General features: G+C 46.9%; 1 protein-coding gene across 1 annotated transcript in view; it reads right to left on the bottom strand.

Annotated features, from left to right (window-relative positions):
- ALDH1A2 (aldehyde dehydrogenase 1 family member A2) overlaps positions 1 to 1880 on the bottom strand; it is a 94764-nt gene extending 92884 nt beyond the window's left edge. Inside the window, exon 1 of the mRNA XM_061595171.1 lies at positions 1497 to 1880. Within this exon, the coding sequence (XP_061451155.1) occupies positions 1497 to 1613 (117 nt within the window). The 5' untranslated portion in view covers positions 1614 to 1880. The remainder of the gene's footprint in view (positions 1 to 1496) is intronic.
- Positions 1881 to 15323: the final 13443 nt, after the last annotated feature.

Raw genomic sequence — 15323 nt, 5'->3', positions numbered from 1 at the left:
AAATCATGTTTACTCAGAAGTACATCCCACTGGGCTCAATGGGGCTTACTCCATACTAGTAAGAGTGTTTAGGATTGCAGCCTCTGTCCGTAGTATCAAGATTCTTTTCATTCCTTTGATGTCGATGGGAAGAGTCAGGCACATTCTTCATTATTTCACTGGAATCAATGACACCTAAAGCTGCTTAATTTGACTGGATTGTACCTTCAGTAATCCTGCTACTATGGACAAATAATCCAGCTATTTTGAGGAACATTAAAATTATAATAACATGTAAGCAAACTCCTCACAAATTACTCAAGGCTCACTTTTTACTTTTAAATCTGAAAATGGATCATTTATTATATTTATTTATTCAAATATTTAAATATTTATATTTATTATGATCAACAAGCACATGATGTGGCTATTATATTTTGGATATGAAAGTACTGTTTTTTCATGTTTTTTTTAAAAAAATTAAAAAATGGAGGAGCAACAACAAATTAATGATGATCTTTGTGGGAACAGAATTAATTTTTAACCAGGAAACTGATCATATATGTTTGGCTCAATGAGGTTTCTTGTTAACCAGATCTGTGTGAACTTCAGTTTTATACTGGCTTTAAAGAGAACTCCTGTCCCTTTACAAGCTTGCCATCTTTATTATCCCTTTCAAAGGCACTCCACAATTCAAGTATGAAGAATATATGCACTCAGGGCATGTCTCCTGCACACGGGATCTTGCCCAGTGTGCTTTAACAATATTAACATATATTCACAGCCAGAAGATGTACTACAGGGAAAAATCCCAATCTTTCAAGATACAATTGCATTTTGGGACATCTGTCCTAATACACATACCCTATAAAAACTTGCAGATTTGTATCTACTGTAAGTATAGAAAAGATATGTGCACTTCAGTCCACAAGCTAAGCCACCAGCCCTAGGCACTTGGCAAGGCTATAAAAAAAAATTATTTTCTGGACAAACTGCCTTCAAGATTGTATTTGCCTAGGAAGAAAATCAGGAAAAGAATCCCTCTTCCAAAGCTGCAACAACTTGGCTTCATTACATCTGCTACAGGAATTGTTAAGGAAAAGTCCCAGGAGTGATACAGACTCATTTTTAAAACAAAAACAAAACATTATCATCATCATCATCTTTCAATAGCATAAAACAAGATTTGGACAATAACGTCGTTGGACACTCATCAGGAACTATGAAGGGAAAAACCCTTTTCCTGGAAAGAAAAAAAACTGACCCAAAGAGTTAAAATGATGACAGGCAAACGGAAAGGACAAAATCACTCCTAGAAAATGTTGTTTCTTATTCTGGGTACAGTATTTCCACATACAGCCATCCGTTTGCTTGCACCCGAAATCTAAAAACACACACTCTTTAAAAAAAAAGAGAGAGATGTCTGAGAGCCATGGATTTGTATCAGCTGAGAAAAGAAGGTTGTGAGCCCTGAAGTCTCTTGTCAGGCCAGAGAGGTCAGGAGCCCCCTGACTTACCTTGGTGTACTTGATCTCCAGGTTGAGGGTGGGAGATGGGAGCAGATGCAGGGAAGCCATCAGAGCCGCGGGGTCAGCCTTCAGCCCACCTGGCATCCCAATCTTGCTCGAGGTCATGGTCTCGGGCGCCTTCTCCGTTCCGGGTGTGCTCCTGTCCCCAGTTCTCTGACTTTGGATATTTCCCCCCTCTCCCCACGATCAGTGCTGGAGATTTGGCTGCCGGCCTCTGTATATAAGCAGGTGTCAAGGCAGCTCCTTCTTATTGGACAGCCGGGCCGGGCCAAGGAGGCAGGGCTGCCTAGGAGGGTGATAGCATTAAGATCCTCCGTTTGCTTAAGTCAGCCAGCCCCAACCCTGGAGAGGACTCAAGAGCCAACAGGTCCTCCTGGCTAGCAGTCAAGTCCATCCAACCCCTCATCCAATCAACTGGGCACCAGGAACTGATACACTCTTTACTCAACAAGGGAAGAGGTTTTGCATTACAGCTTCTTCCCCTTTTGGCTGATAAGGAATGGTGGAGGGGAGAGGGGGGTACATGACAGGGCTGGGGGGGGGGAGAAAACCAATTACAGAGGGTTTCCCTGTGACAATGAAAGGAGAATTAGCACCTTGGTCTTAGCTGTAGTCCAGCGGAAATCGGAAGAGTGGGGTTTCTAAGCAGAGGCTCAAGGAGGGAAGGGACTCACTCGAGCAGCCCAGGAGGAATTTGGGAATCTAATTAGAAACTCGCTGCCAAGGGAGGGAGGAAAGGAGCAATAAAAATGTCAGACCCAGAAAATTTCTCTGTATCCCTCTTGGGTGCACACAGTGACGGAGTCGCAGCCCAGGTGTTTATTTTACTGTATTGTATTTTATTCCTTGCTGTGAACCGCCCAGAGAGCCATAGGCTAAGGGCGGTATAGAAATGGAATGAAATAAAATAAAAAATAAATAAAATAAAACAGAAAACTCTGGCCTAGGTCTAGAATCTTAGGAAGCCAGAGGTTCTAAAGCCACCTCAGCCATGGATTGGGGGGGGTGGAGAGAAGCAGCCTCAAGTTTCCTTATCTGTAAACTGGGAGGCAAAGTGAGCCATACTGATTGAAAGGGCGCAGCCAAGTAAGTCTGTGCCTGCAAAATTTGACCAGCAACTAAAAGTGCTGTTTGAATGCAGAAGGAGAAGAGCTGAACGGGGGAGGGCAATGGGGTGGGAGAGTTCTCTCTCCTGCGAGTTACACATCAGGGCAGGGTGTTGAAGAGGCACCCAGCCCCATAGCTGGGTTTGCTGACATCCCTCCTAACTGGCTCACATCACCCCAACTTCCAGGTGCTGTTGGAAGGGGCCTGCCTCTCCCCCCCCACTTTAGTTAATCTTCCACACTGACTAAGGGATGGAGCTGGTTGAAAGCACCTGCTTTGGAAGCCCATTTCGTGATTCCAGCAGACCACTCAAAGGGCAACCCCCCAAGCTCTCTAGTGGGGGGCCGCCAGACAAATATGTATGTGTGTATGTACATTGCAAATGTATTTGAATGTCGAAAGATAGGAACATTTCAGAGGGGAAAAAGGACACCCTCGGTATTCTGTCTGAGTTCTGGAGGAGGAATGCTTAGCCCGGTGCTACTGAGCCTGAGATCTTGGCTTGATAGACAGAGGGATGTTCTGCCGGAGTCTCATTTGTAGAACTCAGAGCCCCCCTCCCCCCCTCAAGTTATGTGATGCTTTTCAAACAAGGGCCACCAAGAAAGCCTGGCAGTTTGGGGAAAGGGGGGGAGGGGGCACCCAGCCATCAGAGATGCCGCCCCTTATCCCAGGGCCAACGTTTCCTTGGGACTATAAGCCATGTGAGTGCCCAAGTGAGGCATGTACCTCACCTCAGAGCTACCCCTGTAATTCCTGGGAAACTTTGACAAATGTGCATGCTCATGGTCTCCACCCAAAAGAAAGGCAATTAGTCCAATTAGCTACAAGGATGAGAAACAGTAAACTCTGTTCACTCTTGTGGCTTTGAAGAAAGCCTGGAAGGCACTGGCAGCAGAATGTGAGGTGTGTGGAGGCTGCAGCCCCGTGGATGCTTCCTTGGGGCAAGTCCCATTGGTTTCAGGGGAACTTACTTCTGGGCAAAGATTTGGCTCACAAGGAAAACCACCTAGTATTAAACGCTCTGGAGAAGCACCCAGGACGCCTCTTGAGGGAAACAGCAAATACCTAGGCAGCGCGATGTAGCCAGAGCCAAGCACTTTTAAGGCCAACTAAAATCAATGGGGCAGATTTAAGGGCATGCTTAACTCTCCAGCTGAAATCAGCAAGACTTCAAACAGGGATCTTTGACACCGGTTCGGAGATGGGGCGCCGGTGGCCCTCCAGGTGTTGCTGGACTCCAACGCCCGCCATCCCCTGACCGTTGGCCGGGCTGGTGAGCCTGATGGGGACTGGAGTCCAGCAACATGGAGGGTGGGGAGAGGGGCACAAAGACTCCTCAGGGCCGCTCAGGGGGCTTCACCACCAAGTAAGTGCCCCGAAGAAAAGGCTGCGCTTTGCCTGGACAGTCTCCTCCCGGGGAACCCACGAGCGCATCAGGAAGAGAGGGTGGTGCGCCACCGAAGAGCATGTGCACGCTCCACGGGGGGGGGCGCAGGTGGACCAGCTCTGCCTCCCCACCTGGCACCGTTGTCCGTCACCTTAACCCCCAAACTCAGCAGTGCCTCAACTCCCACGCGGACATTCCACGTGCGCTCGCAAGCCCCGATCTCGTGGGTGGCCTCTTAATGTACACCCTGCTCCACCGCACCCCATCCCGGCCATGAACGGGTGCAGCAGACGCGCCGCGCTGGGCGCGGGGTTTGCCCTTTCGGGAGGAAGAGTTCTTCCGAGAAAGGCCCCGGCCCGGCCCGGTTCTCAGCATGACAGGCACCCACTGCCTCTCCGCGACTTCCCTCCCCCAGGCTGGGACTCGACGATGGCGCGGCGCAGCACGGCCCGCTGCGGATTCCTCCGAGCCGAGCCGCTTCCCCGGACGCCGGCCAGAGCCCAGCGGCCGATTCAACAAACCGCAGCATCTCCCGTGTGTTTGCTGCCACCTGCTGGGCCAGGCAGGCCACTGCCGCAGTGAGCACCGCCTCATCTGCCTCTGGGACTTGAGTTAAAGGTAAATGTAAATGCACTGCCTTCAAGTCGATTCCGACTTATGGCGACCCTACGAAGAGGGTTTTCATGAGGCTGAGAGGCAATGACTGGCCCAAGATCACCCACTGAGCTTCATGGCTATGTGGGGATTCGAACCCTGGTCTCCCAGGTCACAGTCCAACACCTTAACCACTACACCACACTGGCCCCGAGTTAAAGGTAAGGCCTCCTTATTAGGGACCCTGTGGTGTAGTGGTTAGAGTGCTGGGTTCGAATCCCCACACAGCCATGAAGCTCACTGGGTGACCTTGGGCCAGTCACTGCCTCTCAGCCTCAGAGGAAGGCAATGGTAAACCCCTCTGAATTGAAGGCAGTCCATTTCCATTTTCCTGGGAGGAAGAGCAGGATATAAACTGAATTAACAAATAAATAATACATTTCAACACATATACACACGTACACACCATACATTTGAAGCACAGACCTTCCCCTAAAGAACAATGGCAACTGCAGCCACAGAGCTACAATTCCCAGCACCCTTAACAAACGACACTTCCCAGGGTTCTTTATGTTAAGGAGGTTGCAAATACAGTCCCTCAAACTTTTATTTGCTTGTTTGTTTATATCCTGCCCATTCTCCCAGATGGAGCCCAGGGTGGCAAACAAAAACACTCAAAACACTCTAAAACATATTCAGAGAAAATATCCTTTGTTGTTGTTATGTGCCTTCAAGCCAATTATGACTTGTGGCAACCCTGTGAATCAGAGACCTCCAACAGCATCTGTCATGAACCACCCTGTTCAGATCTTGTAAGTTCAGGTCTGTGGCTTCCTTTAGGGAATCAATCCATCTCTTGTTTGGCCTTCCTCTTTTTCTACTCCCTTCTGTTTTTCCCAGCATTATTGTCTTTTCTAGTGAATCATGTCTTCTCATGATGTGTCCAAAGTATGATAACCTCAGTTTCATCATTTTAGCTTCTAGTGACAGTTCTGGTTTAATTTGTTCTGACACCCAATTATTTGTCTTTTTCGCAGTCCATGGTATGCGCAAAGCTCTCCTCCAGCACCACATTTCAAATGAGTGGATTTTTCTCTTACCACTTTTTTCACTGTCCAACTTTCACATCCATACATAGAGATCAGGAGCCGCAGACTGGAATAAGGCCTCTTCTTTCATAGCCATTCCCACCTCTTTACCTTGGCCAGTTAAGTCCCATTGACCATGGTGGGACTTGCTCCATTGTAAGCATTAACATTACCTAGACAGTGTGTGGGGTGGGAATGCGGCAGAGGCGGATCCCCTCATGGGTGGAGTGGGGAGAAGAAATCCCCCCTCTTCCTCCTCTGCAAACAGAGGCATGGGCGTGGTCAACTTATTTCCTCACCAGGTAATATGAGGCAGCCGCTGCACAAGATACATCATCGCAGCTCTGAGGGGTCAGACTGAGGTGAGCCCTTTTAACTGAGCACCCCGTTTCTCACAGGGGCTGTCCGGATGCCCCAGCGGGGACCCCACAAGAAGGCAACAACAGCTTGGATTCACCTGAGGCGAGGTTGCTGAGTGTGTGCCCACACAGACGCACCCCAGACAAGGTGCGCAGGGCCCTGGCCAAGCGAGCCAGGGCCTGGCTGAAACTAAACAGGCCTCGGCCTGGCCAGGAAATCCTAACAGCTCATGTTTTGTTCCTTTAGGTTCCTCTGCAAAGGTTTTGCAAGAGGTAGCCCATGTCCTATGCATATTTACTCAGAAGTAAATCCTACTGAGTTCAGTGGGGCCTGCTCCCAAATATAGATGCATATTTACAGTCGCAACGGTAGACTACAGCACCAAAGCAAAGGTATTATTTGTTAAATTCAATTAAGCAAAATATTGTACTTCCCAACATGTTTGGGGGTACCAAAACCACAGGGTGGGCTGGTAGTCAGAATTATTTCAGCCCTAGCCAGCGACAGCAGGCAGTCCCCTCTCCACCACTCTGGAAAGCAGCTTCCTTGGGTCGGGGTTGCCAGGTGAGACATGCCACACAGCACACACCCAACTCTGTTCTCCAACCGCCCCTCGCCCCCTCTGTCCAGCCCCCCTCCCCCCATGTGCCCCTCACCTGGCTCAAATAGCCGGCCCTGCAGGAGAGCAAGGGAACTCCTGAGTTTTGAATGCCTGCCAACTTGCAACATCCAAATGAAGAAAATGTTAAGGTCCCATGGTCTGAGCTGAAAGTCCCACCCCCTGTACCTAACCACTTTAGGAAAGAAAATTGAAAAAGGGAGACATATCTAGTGGACACTTCCAGACAGGTGCTATTTTCGGGTGGGATTCAATCATATACGAGCAATTTCAGGTTGCACAATGAAAGTGGATGTGGTGTTCTTGTGCAACAAACCTCTTCCCTACCCCCAAATTGCACCTTTTGCAATATGTAAAATGATGGGAAGATGCATTAGAAGGTGTGAGACAACAATTGCTTGACGCAAATTGCACAACATCATAGAAGCTCTCTAAAAGCAAATCAGAATGAATGCTCAGTAAACTGCTGATATAGTCTAAACTCCCCACAAACATTCTACAGACAAATCAGAACAATTGCTCAATAAGCAGGTCATCCAGAAGCAGGCAGTATTTTGCATTAATTCAACACAATGCAAAAATGATGCTATCTCCCCATCCCACCCCATGCTTCAAATTATGTCTACAGTTGACCTGCGGGCTTAAGCGATGACATAGACACCCCCTGCTCAGCTTGGTGGCAAAAAGGACAAAGGTTTTCCATGGTCACCTTGCAAGATTTTAGACCCAGACTAATAGCTCACGTTTTGTTCCTTTAGGTTCCTCTGCAAAGGTTTTGCAAGAGGTAGCCCATGTCCTATGCATATTTACTCAGAAGTAAATCCTACTGAGTTCAGTGGGGCCTGCTCCCAAATATAGATGCATATTTACAGTCGCAACGGTAGACTACAGCACCAAAGCAAAGGTATTAATTGTTGCAGAAAGTAAAGTCAATTAAGCAAAATATTGTACTTCCCAACATGTTTTGGGGTGTTTGTAAGTGACCTTTCACTGAAGGAAACATTACTTCCAAGAATTACTTTTCTCTTGATCCAAAGGAAGTTGCGGCTCCAGCATCATAAGAAAGGCCAGCCGACAGCAACACATTAAATCTGCTCAATTAAACTTCACAAGCTTCCATGCTGTTAGGAGGGAAGCTGATGATGCCTCCCTACACTTGAGGCAACACACACACACACACCCCACACACAGCAGCAGCTAAGGATGAAGCTGCACCGAACCCTGCAGAGATCCATCACAGCTGTGGGAAGGGGAGATGAGCCCAAATCTGCCAGTTTCACCTTTTGCAAAGTAGGTGTGAGAATTGCTCTGGGGCAGGAACAATCATGACAAATCAAATCACTGTCAGACCTCCTGATTCACTGCAAGGGAGTAAAACAAAAGCAAAGAGAGGGAATCGTGTGTGTGTGTGTGTGTGTATGTGTGTGTCGCAAGATTGCACCCTGCTCTAGTGCTGCTTCAGTTGCTTGCGCAGATGAGCTGACATTGGCCTGAGGACAATCTCTTTAGGGCTTAGGCATGGAAATGTGTACCAAAGTGAATGAGACATTTGTCCCTTGGGTGATACATTCAGTCAAGGTTTGATTGCTGCAGTTCACCACACATGGGGCTGCCCTGGAAAGTTTTTCAAAACGTTGAGTTGGTTTAAAAGATGGCAGCAAGATTGTGAATGGGAGCCTGCCATGGCGATCACTGCTTGCCAGTAGGGAAACAGCAGCATTGGCTGCTTCCAGTGGGCTGGGAAGGAGAGTCGAAAGGACATCTTTCCTGAAATGAATCTGCCTGCAGTTAAGAGGCTGAGGCCATTCTTCATACTCCCCCTTCCAAGGTAAGGCAGGTGTCTACCTGAGGAAGGATCGTTTCCCTGGTGGAAGCCTGTTTCTGGGGAGGGGGGAGGTATAATCTGGATATAATCTAGGCTTCTACTCAATCAGGCTTTTATTGACTGGGTTTTAATGGTTTCGTCCCACTTTTATCCTGTATGGTTGCGTGAACTGGCTTGACTTTTTTATTTTAGTATGCATTCTTTGGGTTGAATCTATACTCGTGGGGGGTTTAAGCCTCCTTAAAGGGTGGGCTGACTCCCTTCCTCCCCTGCAGAAAAGGAACGTATCATGCTAAATCCAACTGTTTGCTTTTCCTGCAGCGGAGGAGGAGAGTCCTGGATGAGATGTCGCTCAGCAATCCTGTCAGGTAGGTTTCACTGCACTGTGCTCCTCCTTAGTCTGCGACCTGCTGCAATACCCGTCTGCCGAAGGAGGCCTCTGCAGATGCACGAGCATCCAGCCTCTGGTGCCTGACAAAGGTGGAGTCCGGCAGATGAGCAAGTGGCTGCCCTGCAGATACCCCCTGGGGGGCCCTGGTCCCAAAGGCAGGAGAGGCTGAGACACTTCTGGTGGAGTGCACTGTAATCCCCTTAGGACTGCCAGATTTCTCGCCTCGTAGCACCTGGCTATGCATGCCTTGATCCACCAGAGTCACTGGGCCTGATCACACGCCAGAAAAATGTGGATCTGGTGCTTTTTGCACATCCTTTTAACTTGGACCGTTTACATGACGTTTTTGCCAATGTGAATGCATTCAGCTGCTATTGCCTTTAAATCCGGATTAAATCGATGCGATAAAAATCCGAAATTGGCTTAAAAATCCGCACCCTTTTCGGTGCCAACGTACCGTGTAGTTGCTTTTCTTTGCTGTTTTTGTCTGCGCAGTTTGTTCACCATTTTAGATCCTCCCTTACTCTGCCCCTTGCACTGTCTCTGGGCGACCTTTTGTTTCCTGCTGCTGACAAGCAAACTTCTGGTCGCTCTTGCCTTCCTTTCTCTCGCTTTCTCCCGCTTGCCCCCAATACATTTCCTTCCCCGCTCCTTTAAACAAAATCACATTCATCCAAATTATTCACCCTAGAATATCTAATTCTGTGAAAGCTCTCTGCATGTGATGTGAGTGGGTTTTCCCTGCACCCCTTCATTCTCTCTCTTCTGCAGTGACACCAACAACTCCCCGAGGGTAGCAGGGAGGAGCTGGAGCTTGGGAAATTCCTTCCTGGCTGCCAGAGAGGGAGACTCCCCTTTAGCCTTGGCTGGCTCTCTCGCTTGAGCTGCGGCGGGGGGGGGGGTCCGCAAGCTGCTACACGCTGCTTGCTGGAGCTCCACCCAGGCTTGGAGCGCGCACAGCCACGGTGAGAGGAGTCTGGCAAAGGCACCACTGGGCTAATTTATAAGCGCTCAAAAGTGCAGGGGAAAGGGGAGCTGCCTTGGCATCTCATCCCAGCATCTGCTCCGCTCATCCCACTCACGGAGAGCAATAATATTAAATGGTCGATGCTTCCTTTAGTATGTTTCCCAGAACGCATGCTGAGGCTTGTCCCAGGGTGCCAAAGGCACACCAATCTCACGCAGGGACAGCCTAACAGCCATGGGTAGGAGCAGGGGGGATGGGAGAAAGCCTGCACCGCAGGGAAGGGGGGCAGCTGTAGGTGATTCCCTTTCTTTCAAGCGCCTATTCCTCCCTTCGTTTAGGGAAACACCGCCCCTTCCCCACCTCCGCTGTTAACATTCTAATGTGTGGGTGCAGCAACAAGGAAATGCTGACAGCAATAAACACGCACGCGTGTGAATGCTAAAAAGAAAAATAGCCAATGTATTCGTAGCGAGGGTGAAAGCATGCGAGCTGTCAAAAGCAATTGCAATGGAAAAAGCAGCCTTTTCAATGCAGATCTTGGCTCATATGTGAACCAGCCCTCTGAGGAGACCTTTTGTCCCCAAGCACCAGGCTGGAAGGAGAGCATCTGAATATTGAAATTCCCTGGTGCATTTGATGTATATTCGAAGGACCTGAATACTTCCAGGCTATGCAACTCCTTCTTCTTCTGGGATTGAGTCTTGGGACAGAAGGAAGGCAGGACAACTTCCGGAACGCTCTGGAACATGGAGTTAATTTAATTTATTTTATTTTATTTTATTTATTTTTATTTATTTATTTATTTATTTATTTTATTTATATACCGCCCTAAGCCAAAAAGGCTCTCTGGGCGGTGTACATAGAATCTTGGGCATGAAGGGCAGGACCAAGTGCAAGGAGACGGAATCCTCCTGACAGCAGGAATAACTTCTTGCACACTGAAAAAGCAGCCATCTCCGCTACTCTTCTGGCTGAGGTGATGGTTACCAGCAACAGGGATGGGATCCATTGGCCAGTGCTGGTTTGAAAATGGAAAATGTACTACCTTCAAGTCAATTCTGACTTATGGCGACCCTACAAATAGGGTTTTCATGGTAAGGGTATTCAGAGATGGTTTGCCATTGCCTCCCTCTGAGGCTGAGAGGCAGTGACTGGCCCAAGGTCACCCAGTGAGCTTCATGGCTAGGTGGGGATTCAAACCCTGGTCTCCCAGGTCTTACTCCAACACTCTAAACATTACACCACACTGAACAGTATTGATTCCAATTCATTCTTTACCCGCTAGCCACTGCTTTTGCCAATCTGTTTTTCCTCTTGCAAAAAATATTGATATTAATATTGACATTTTAAAGGAAATATTGATAAATGAAAGGAAATATATATGAAATCATTCTTAATATTTTAGAGGCGGATATGTTTTTTAAAAAAATCATTTTTTTTAAATAGCTGCGGAAAAGTGCTATATAAAAATCTGATCCACAACAACAATAAATAAGCAAATAAATGGAAAATTTGGTACCAAATCTGAATTGGGTGGAATTTTAGCCATTCTTAAACAAGAACAAGTATCACTGAACACTAAAGTCAGGATCATTCAGACAATGGTATTCCCGATCTCTATGTATGGATGTGAAAGTTGGACAGTGAAAAAAGCTGATAAGAGAAAAATCAACTAATTTGAAATGTGGTGCTGGAGAAGAGCTTTGCGGATACCATGGACTGCGAAAAAGACAAATAATTGGGTGTTAGAACAAATTAAACCAGAACTATCACTAGGAGCTAAAATGATGAAAGTGAGGTTATCATACTTTGGACACATAATGAGAAGACACGATTCACTAGAAAAGACAATAATGCTGGGAAAAACAGAAGGGAGTAGAAAAAGAGGAAGGCCAAGCAAGAGATGGATTGATTCCATAAAGGAAGCCACAGACCCGAACTCACAAGATCCGAACAGGGTGGTTCATGACAGATGCTCTTGGAGGTCACTAATTCATAGGGTCGCCATAAGTCATAATCGACTTGAAGGCACATAACAACAACAACAAAGCAAGAACAGGTTTTTCCAGCTCAGTATCTTCCTAGTGAAGGACCTGAATGGTTCAAAAGGTGGTTGGTCAGGGCCCCCAGGACCTTGTGAAGGTTCCAGGTTGGACATCTGTGCACTGGGTGGAGGGGACCGAGTAAAGCCCCTCCTCTGAGGAAGTGCCAGATGATAGGGTGGGATCCCAGCTTGGCCCCCAAGGGCTATAAGCTGTTTCCTCAGCATATTTGGTCTACGTCCCTGATCCAGGTTATCTTGCCCGACAGCAGCTCCACCCCTTTTCTCCTTGCCCATCGGACAAAGGCCTTCCACGTGAATCTGTATACATGCAGCGTGGACATTCTGCGTGAAGCTAGGATGACTGATGTTTCCTTGTCACTGAAGCCCAGTTCTCTTAAGTGTCATATCTCCATGGCCAGGCATATAGTTGTAGCCAGTCTGACTCTGGATGACAGATGTCTCTCTGACACAGCAGGTCAGGATTCGAGGGGAGCGTCCAGGGTTCCGTGATCAACATGTTGACTATATCAGCGAACCAGGCCCTTCAGGCCCAAAGACTGAAACCCAAGTGCGCTGAGAAGACCCATGGACTCGGCAGGTATGCTGTCTCCCTGGAGGACGGATGAGAGATGTGACGGAAGGGTTGCCATCACTCATAAAGCCCACTGACAGGTATCCCTTTCTGCCCCTCCATGTGGGAATGAATGATACTGCCAAGCGGAGCTACGAAGAAATCAAGTCAGACTTTGAAGCTCTGGGAAGGAAACTCAAGGACTTTGGGGCCCAGATAGTTTTCTCATCCATCCTTCCAGTACTTAGAAGAGGAGTAGAAAGGGAAAGAAAAATAATCCAGAAAAATACTCCGAGTGAATGACTGGCTTGCAAAGGTGGTGCCGATGTGAGAGATTTGGATTCACGGGCCACGGGCTATGCTTCCTGGAAGATGGACTGCTGGCAAGTGATGGGTTGTACCTCACAAGGACTGGGAAGAGTGTGTTTGGCCACATCATGGATAACTTCTTCAGGAGGGGTTCAAACTGAATCCTAAGGGGGAAGTAGATGTAAATTTGGAAGCAATGATTGACGAAAGGGTTATGCACAGAAACTGAGGGTATTACTCTAATGGGGCCCAGTAATAGTCTTCATAAAAATGTAGGAAGGGAGCTAAACCGTAAATCACATGGTCTTTGATGTCTGTGTACTAATGCCCATAGTATGGGAAACAAACAGGACAAACATGAACTCTTAATACAGGAGAGTAAATTCAATTTGATAGGTATAACTGAAACTAGGATGGATGACTCCCATGGCCAGAATACAGCAATTGAAGGATATAAATTGTTCAAAAAGAACAGAAGGAATAGAAAGGGAGGCAGAGTTGTGTGATATGTTAAAAATATATATCCCTGCACAGAAATACAGGAGGATGAGCTAGTAGCTTCACCAAGAGTATCTGGATTAAAATTAATGGGGCAAGGAATAAAAGGAACATGGTGGTTGGAGCGTACTACCAACCACCCGATCAAGGGGAAGACAAAGGTGAAACTTTTGCAAAGCAAATTGCCAATATTTTGAGGAGGCATGATGGAGTAGTAATGGGGGACTTCAATTACTGGGATATCTGTTGGGAGACAAATTCTGCCAAACACTGTCCCTCCAAGAAATTCCTGACTTGTGATGCTGATAACCTTCTCCTACATACAGTGGAGGAAGGAACTAGAGGATCAGCTGTCCTTGACTTGATTCTAACCAACAGAGATGTCTTAAGTGAATGCAGTGGAATTTATGGGAACTCTGGGGAAAAGTGACCAGGTTATACTCGAGTTCTTCACTTTAAAGGAAGCAAAAGCTGAGAGGAGCCATACGTGCACCCTGGACTTCAGGAAAGCCAATTTTAGCAATATCAGAACAATGGTAAGTATGGTTCCATTGCAAGCGGCCCTAATGAGAAAAGGAGTCCAAGATGGGTGGGAGTTTCTAAAAAAGGAAATTCTAAAGGCACAATGGCAAACAATTCCAACAAGGAAAAAAGGGGGAAAACAGCAGAATACACCAATGTGGCTTCACAAAAAACTTAGAGATGACCCAAAAAATAAAAAAGGACACATACAGGAAGTGAAAGGAAGGCCAGGCCACAAAGAATACAAACAGCACGGAATTGCAGGGATGGTGTCAGGAAGACTAACACTGAGAATGAGCTGAGGTTAGTGAGAGATGCCAAACACTACAAAAAAGCTTTCTTCAGGTACATCCATAGTGAAAGACAGAGAAAGGAAATGGTGCTACAGCTACACAGTGAGGATGGCAAAATGATAACAGATGACAAAGAAAAGGCAGAAGTGCTCAATTCCTACTTTGGCTCAGCCTTCTCCCAAAAAAGGATCTATGACCCTCCTGGCAAACGTGAAGTACAAGCTGAAGGGGCAGGATTGCAGTTTGAGATTGATAGCAAATGGTCAAGGAATACCTAATCACTTTGAATGAGTTCAAATCTCCAGGGCAAGGTGAACTGTATCAAGAGTATTCAAGGAACTGGCTGAAGAACTCTTGGAACCACGGTCTATTATCTTTGCGAAATTGTGGAGGATGGGTGTAGTGCTGGATGACTGGAGGAGAGCTAATATTGTCCCTATCTTCAAAAAGGGCAAAAAGGAGGAACTGGGGAACTACAGACCAGTCAGCCTGACATCAATCCTTGGGAAAATTCTGGAGCAGACTATAAAGCAATCAATCCTGTAAGCACCGTGAAAACAATGCAGTGATTACTAGAAGCCAACATGGATTTGTCAAGAACAGATCCTAGCAGACTAATATTATCTAATTTTTTGATAGGGTAACCTCCCTAGTAGATTGTGGGAATGCTCTGCACATAATGTATCATGACTTCAGTAAAGTTTTTGACAAAGTGCCCCATGATATTCTGATTAGCAAGCTACATAAATGTGGACTGGATGGAACAACTATCAGGTGGATCCACAGTTGGCTACAGAATCTTACTCAAAGAGTGCTTATCAGTGGTTCCTTCTCAAAGTGGGAGGAGGTAACAAGTGAGGTACCGCAGGGCTCAGTCCCAGGCCCAGTGCTCTTCAACATCTTTATTAATGACTTGGAGGAGGAGGTACAGAGCATGCTTATCAAATTTGTGCATGATACAAAATTGGGGAGGGATAGTTAATACCCTGAAAGACAGAAACAAAATTCAAACTGATCTTGACAGGCTGGAGCATTGGGCTGAAAACAACAGAATGAGATTGTAACAGGGATATGTTCACCTAGGAAAAAGAAACCACAGTAATACCTCCATTGATGAAGAACATGCGATCCTGGACATTTATCCTTTAACAGAAACTTTGGTACCAGAGGTAGGAATAACATGGAAACAATAAGGATAGGTTCTCACACCACAAAAAAGAAGAGCAGTTCAACACAT

Source organism: Rhineura floridana, chromosome 14, assembly GCF_030035675.1.
Source record: "Rhineura floridana isolate rRhiFlo1 chromosome 14, rRhiFlo1.hap2, whole genome shotgun sequence".
NCBI lineage: Eukaryota > Metazoa > Chordata > Lepidosauria > Squamata > Rhineuridae > Rhineura > Rhineura floridana.
Note: the sequence above shows the minus strand (reverse complement) of the source record. Positions and strands in the feature narration are given on the sequence as shown.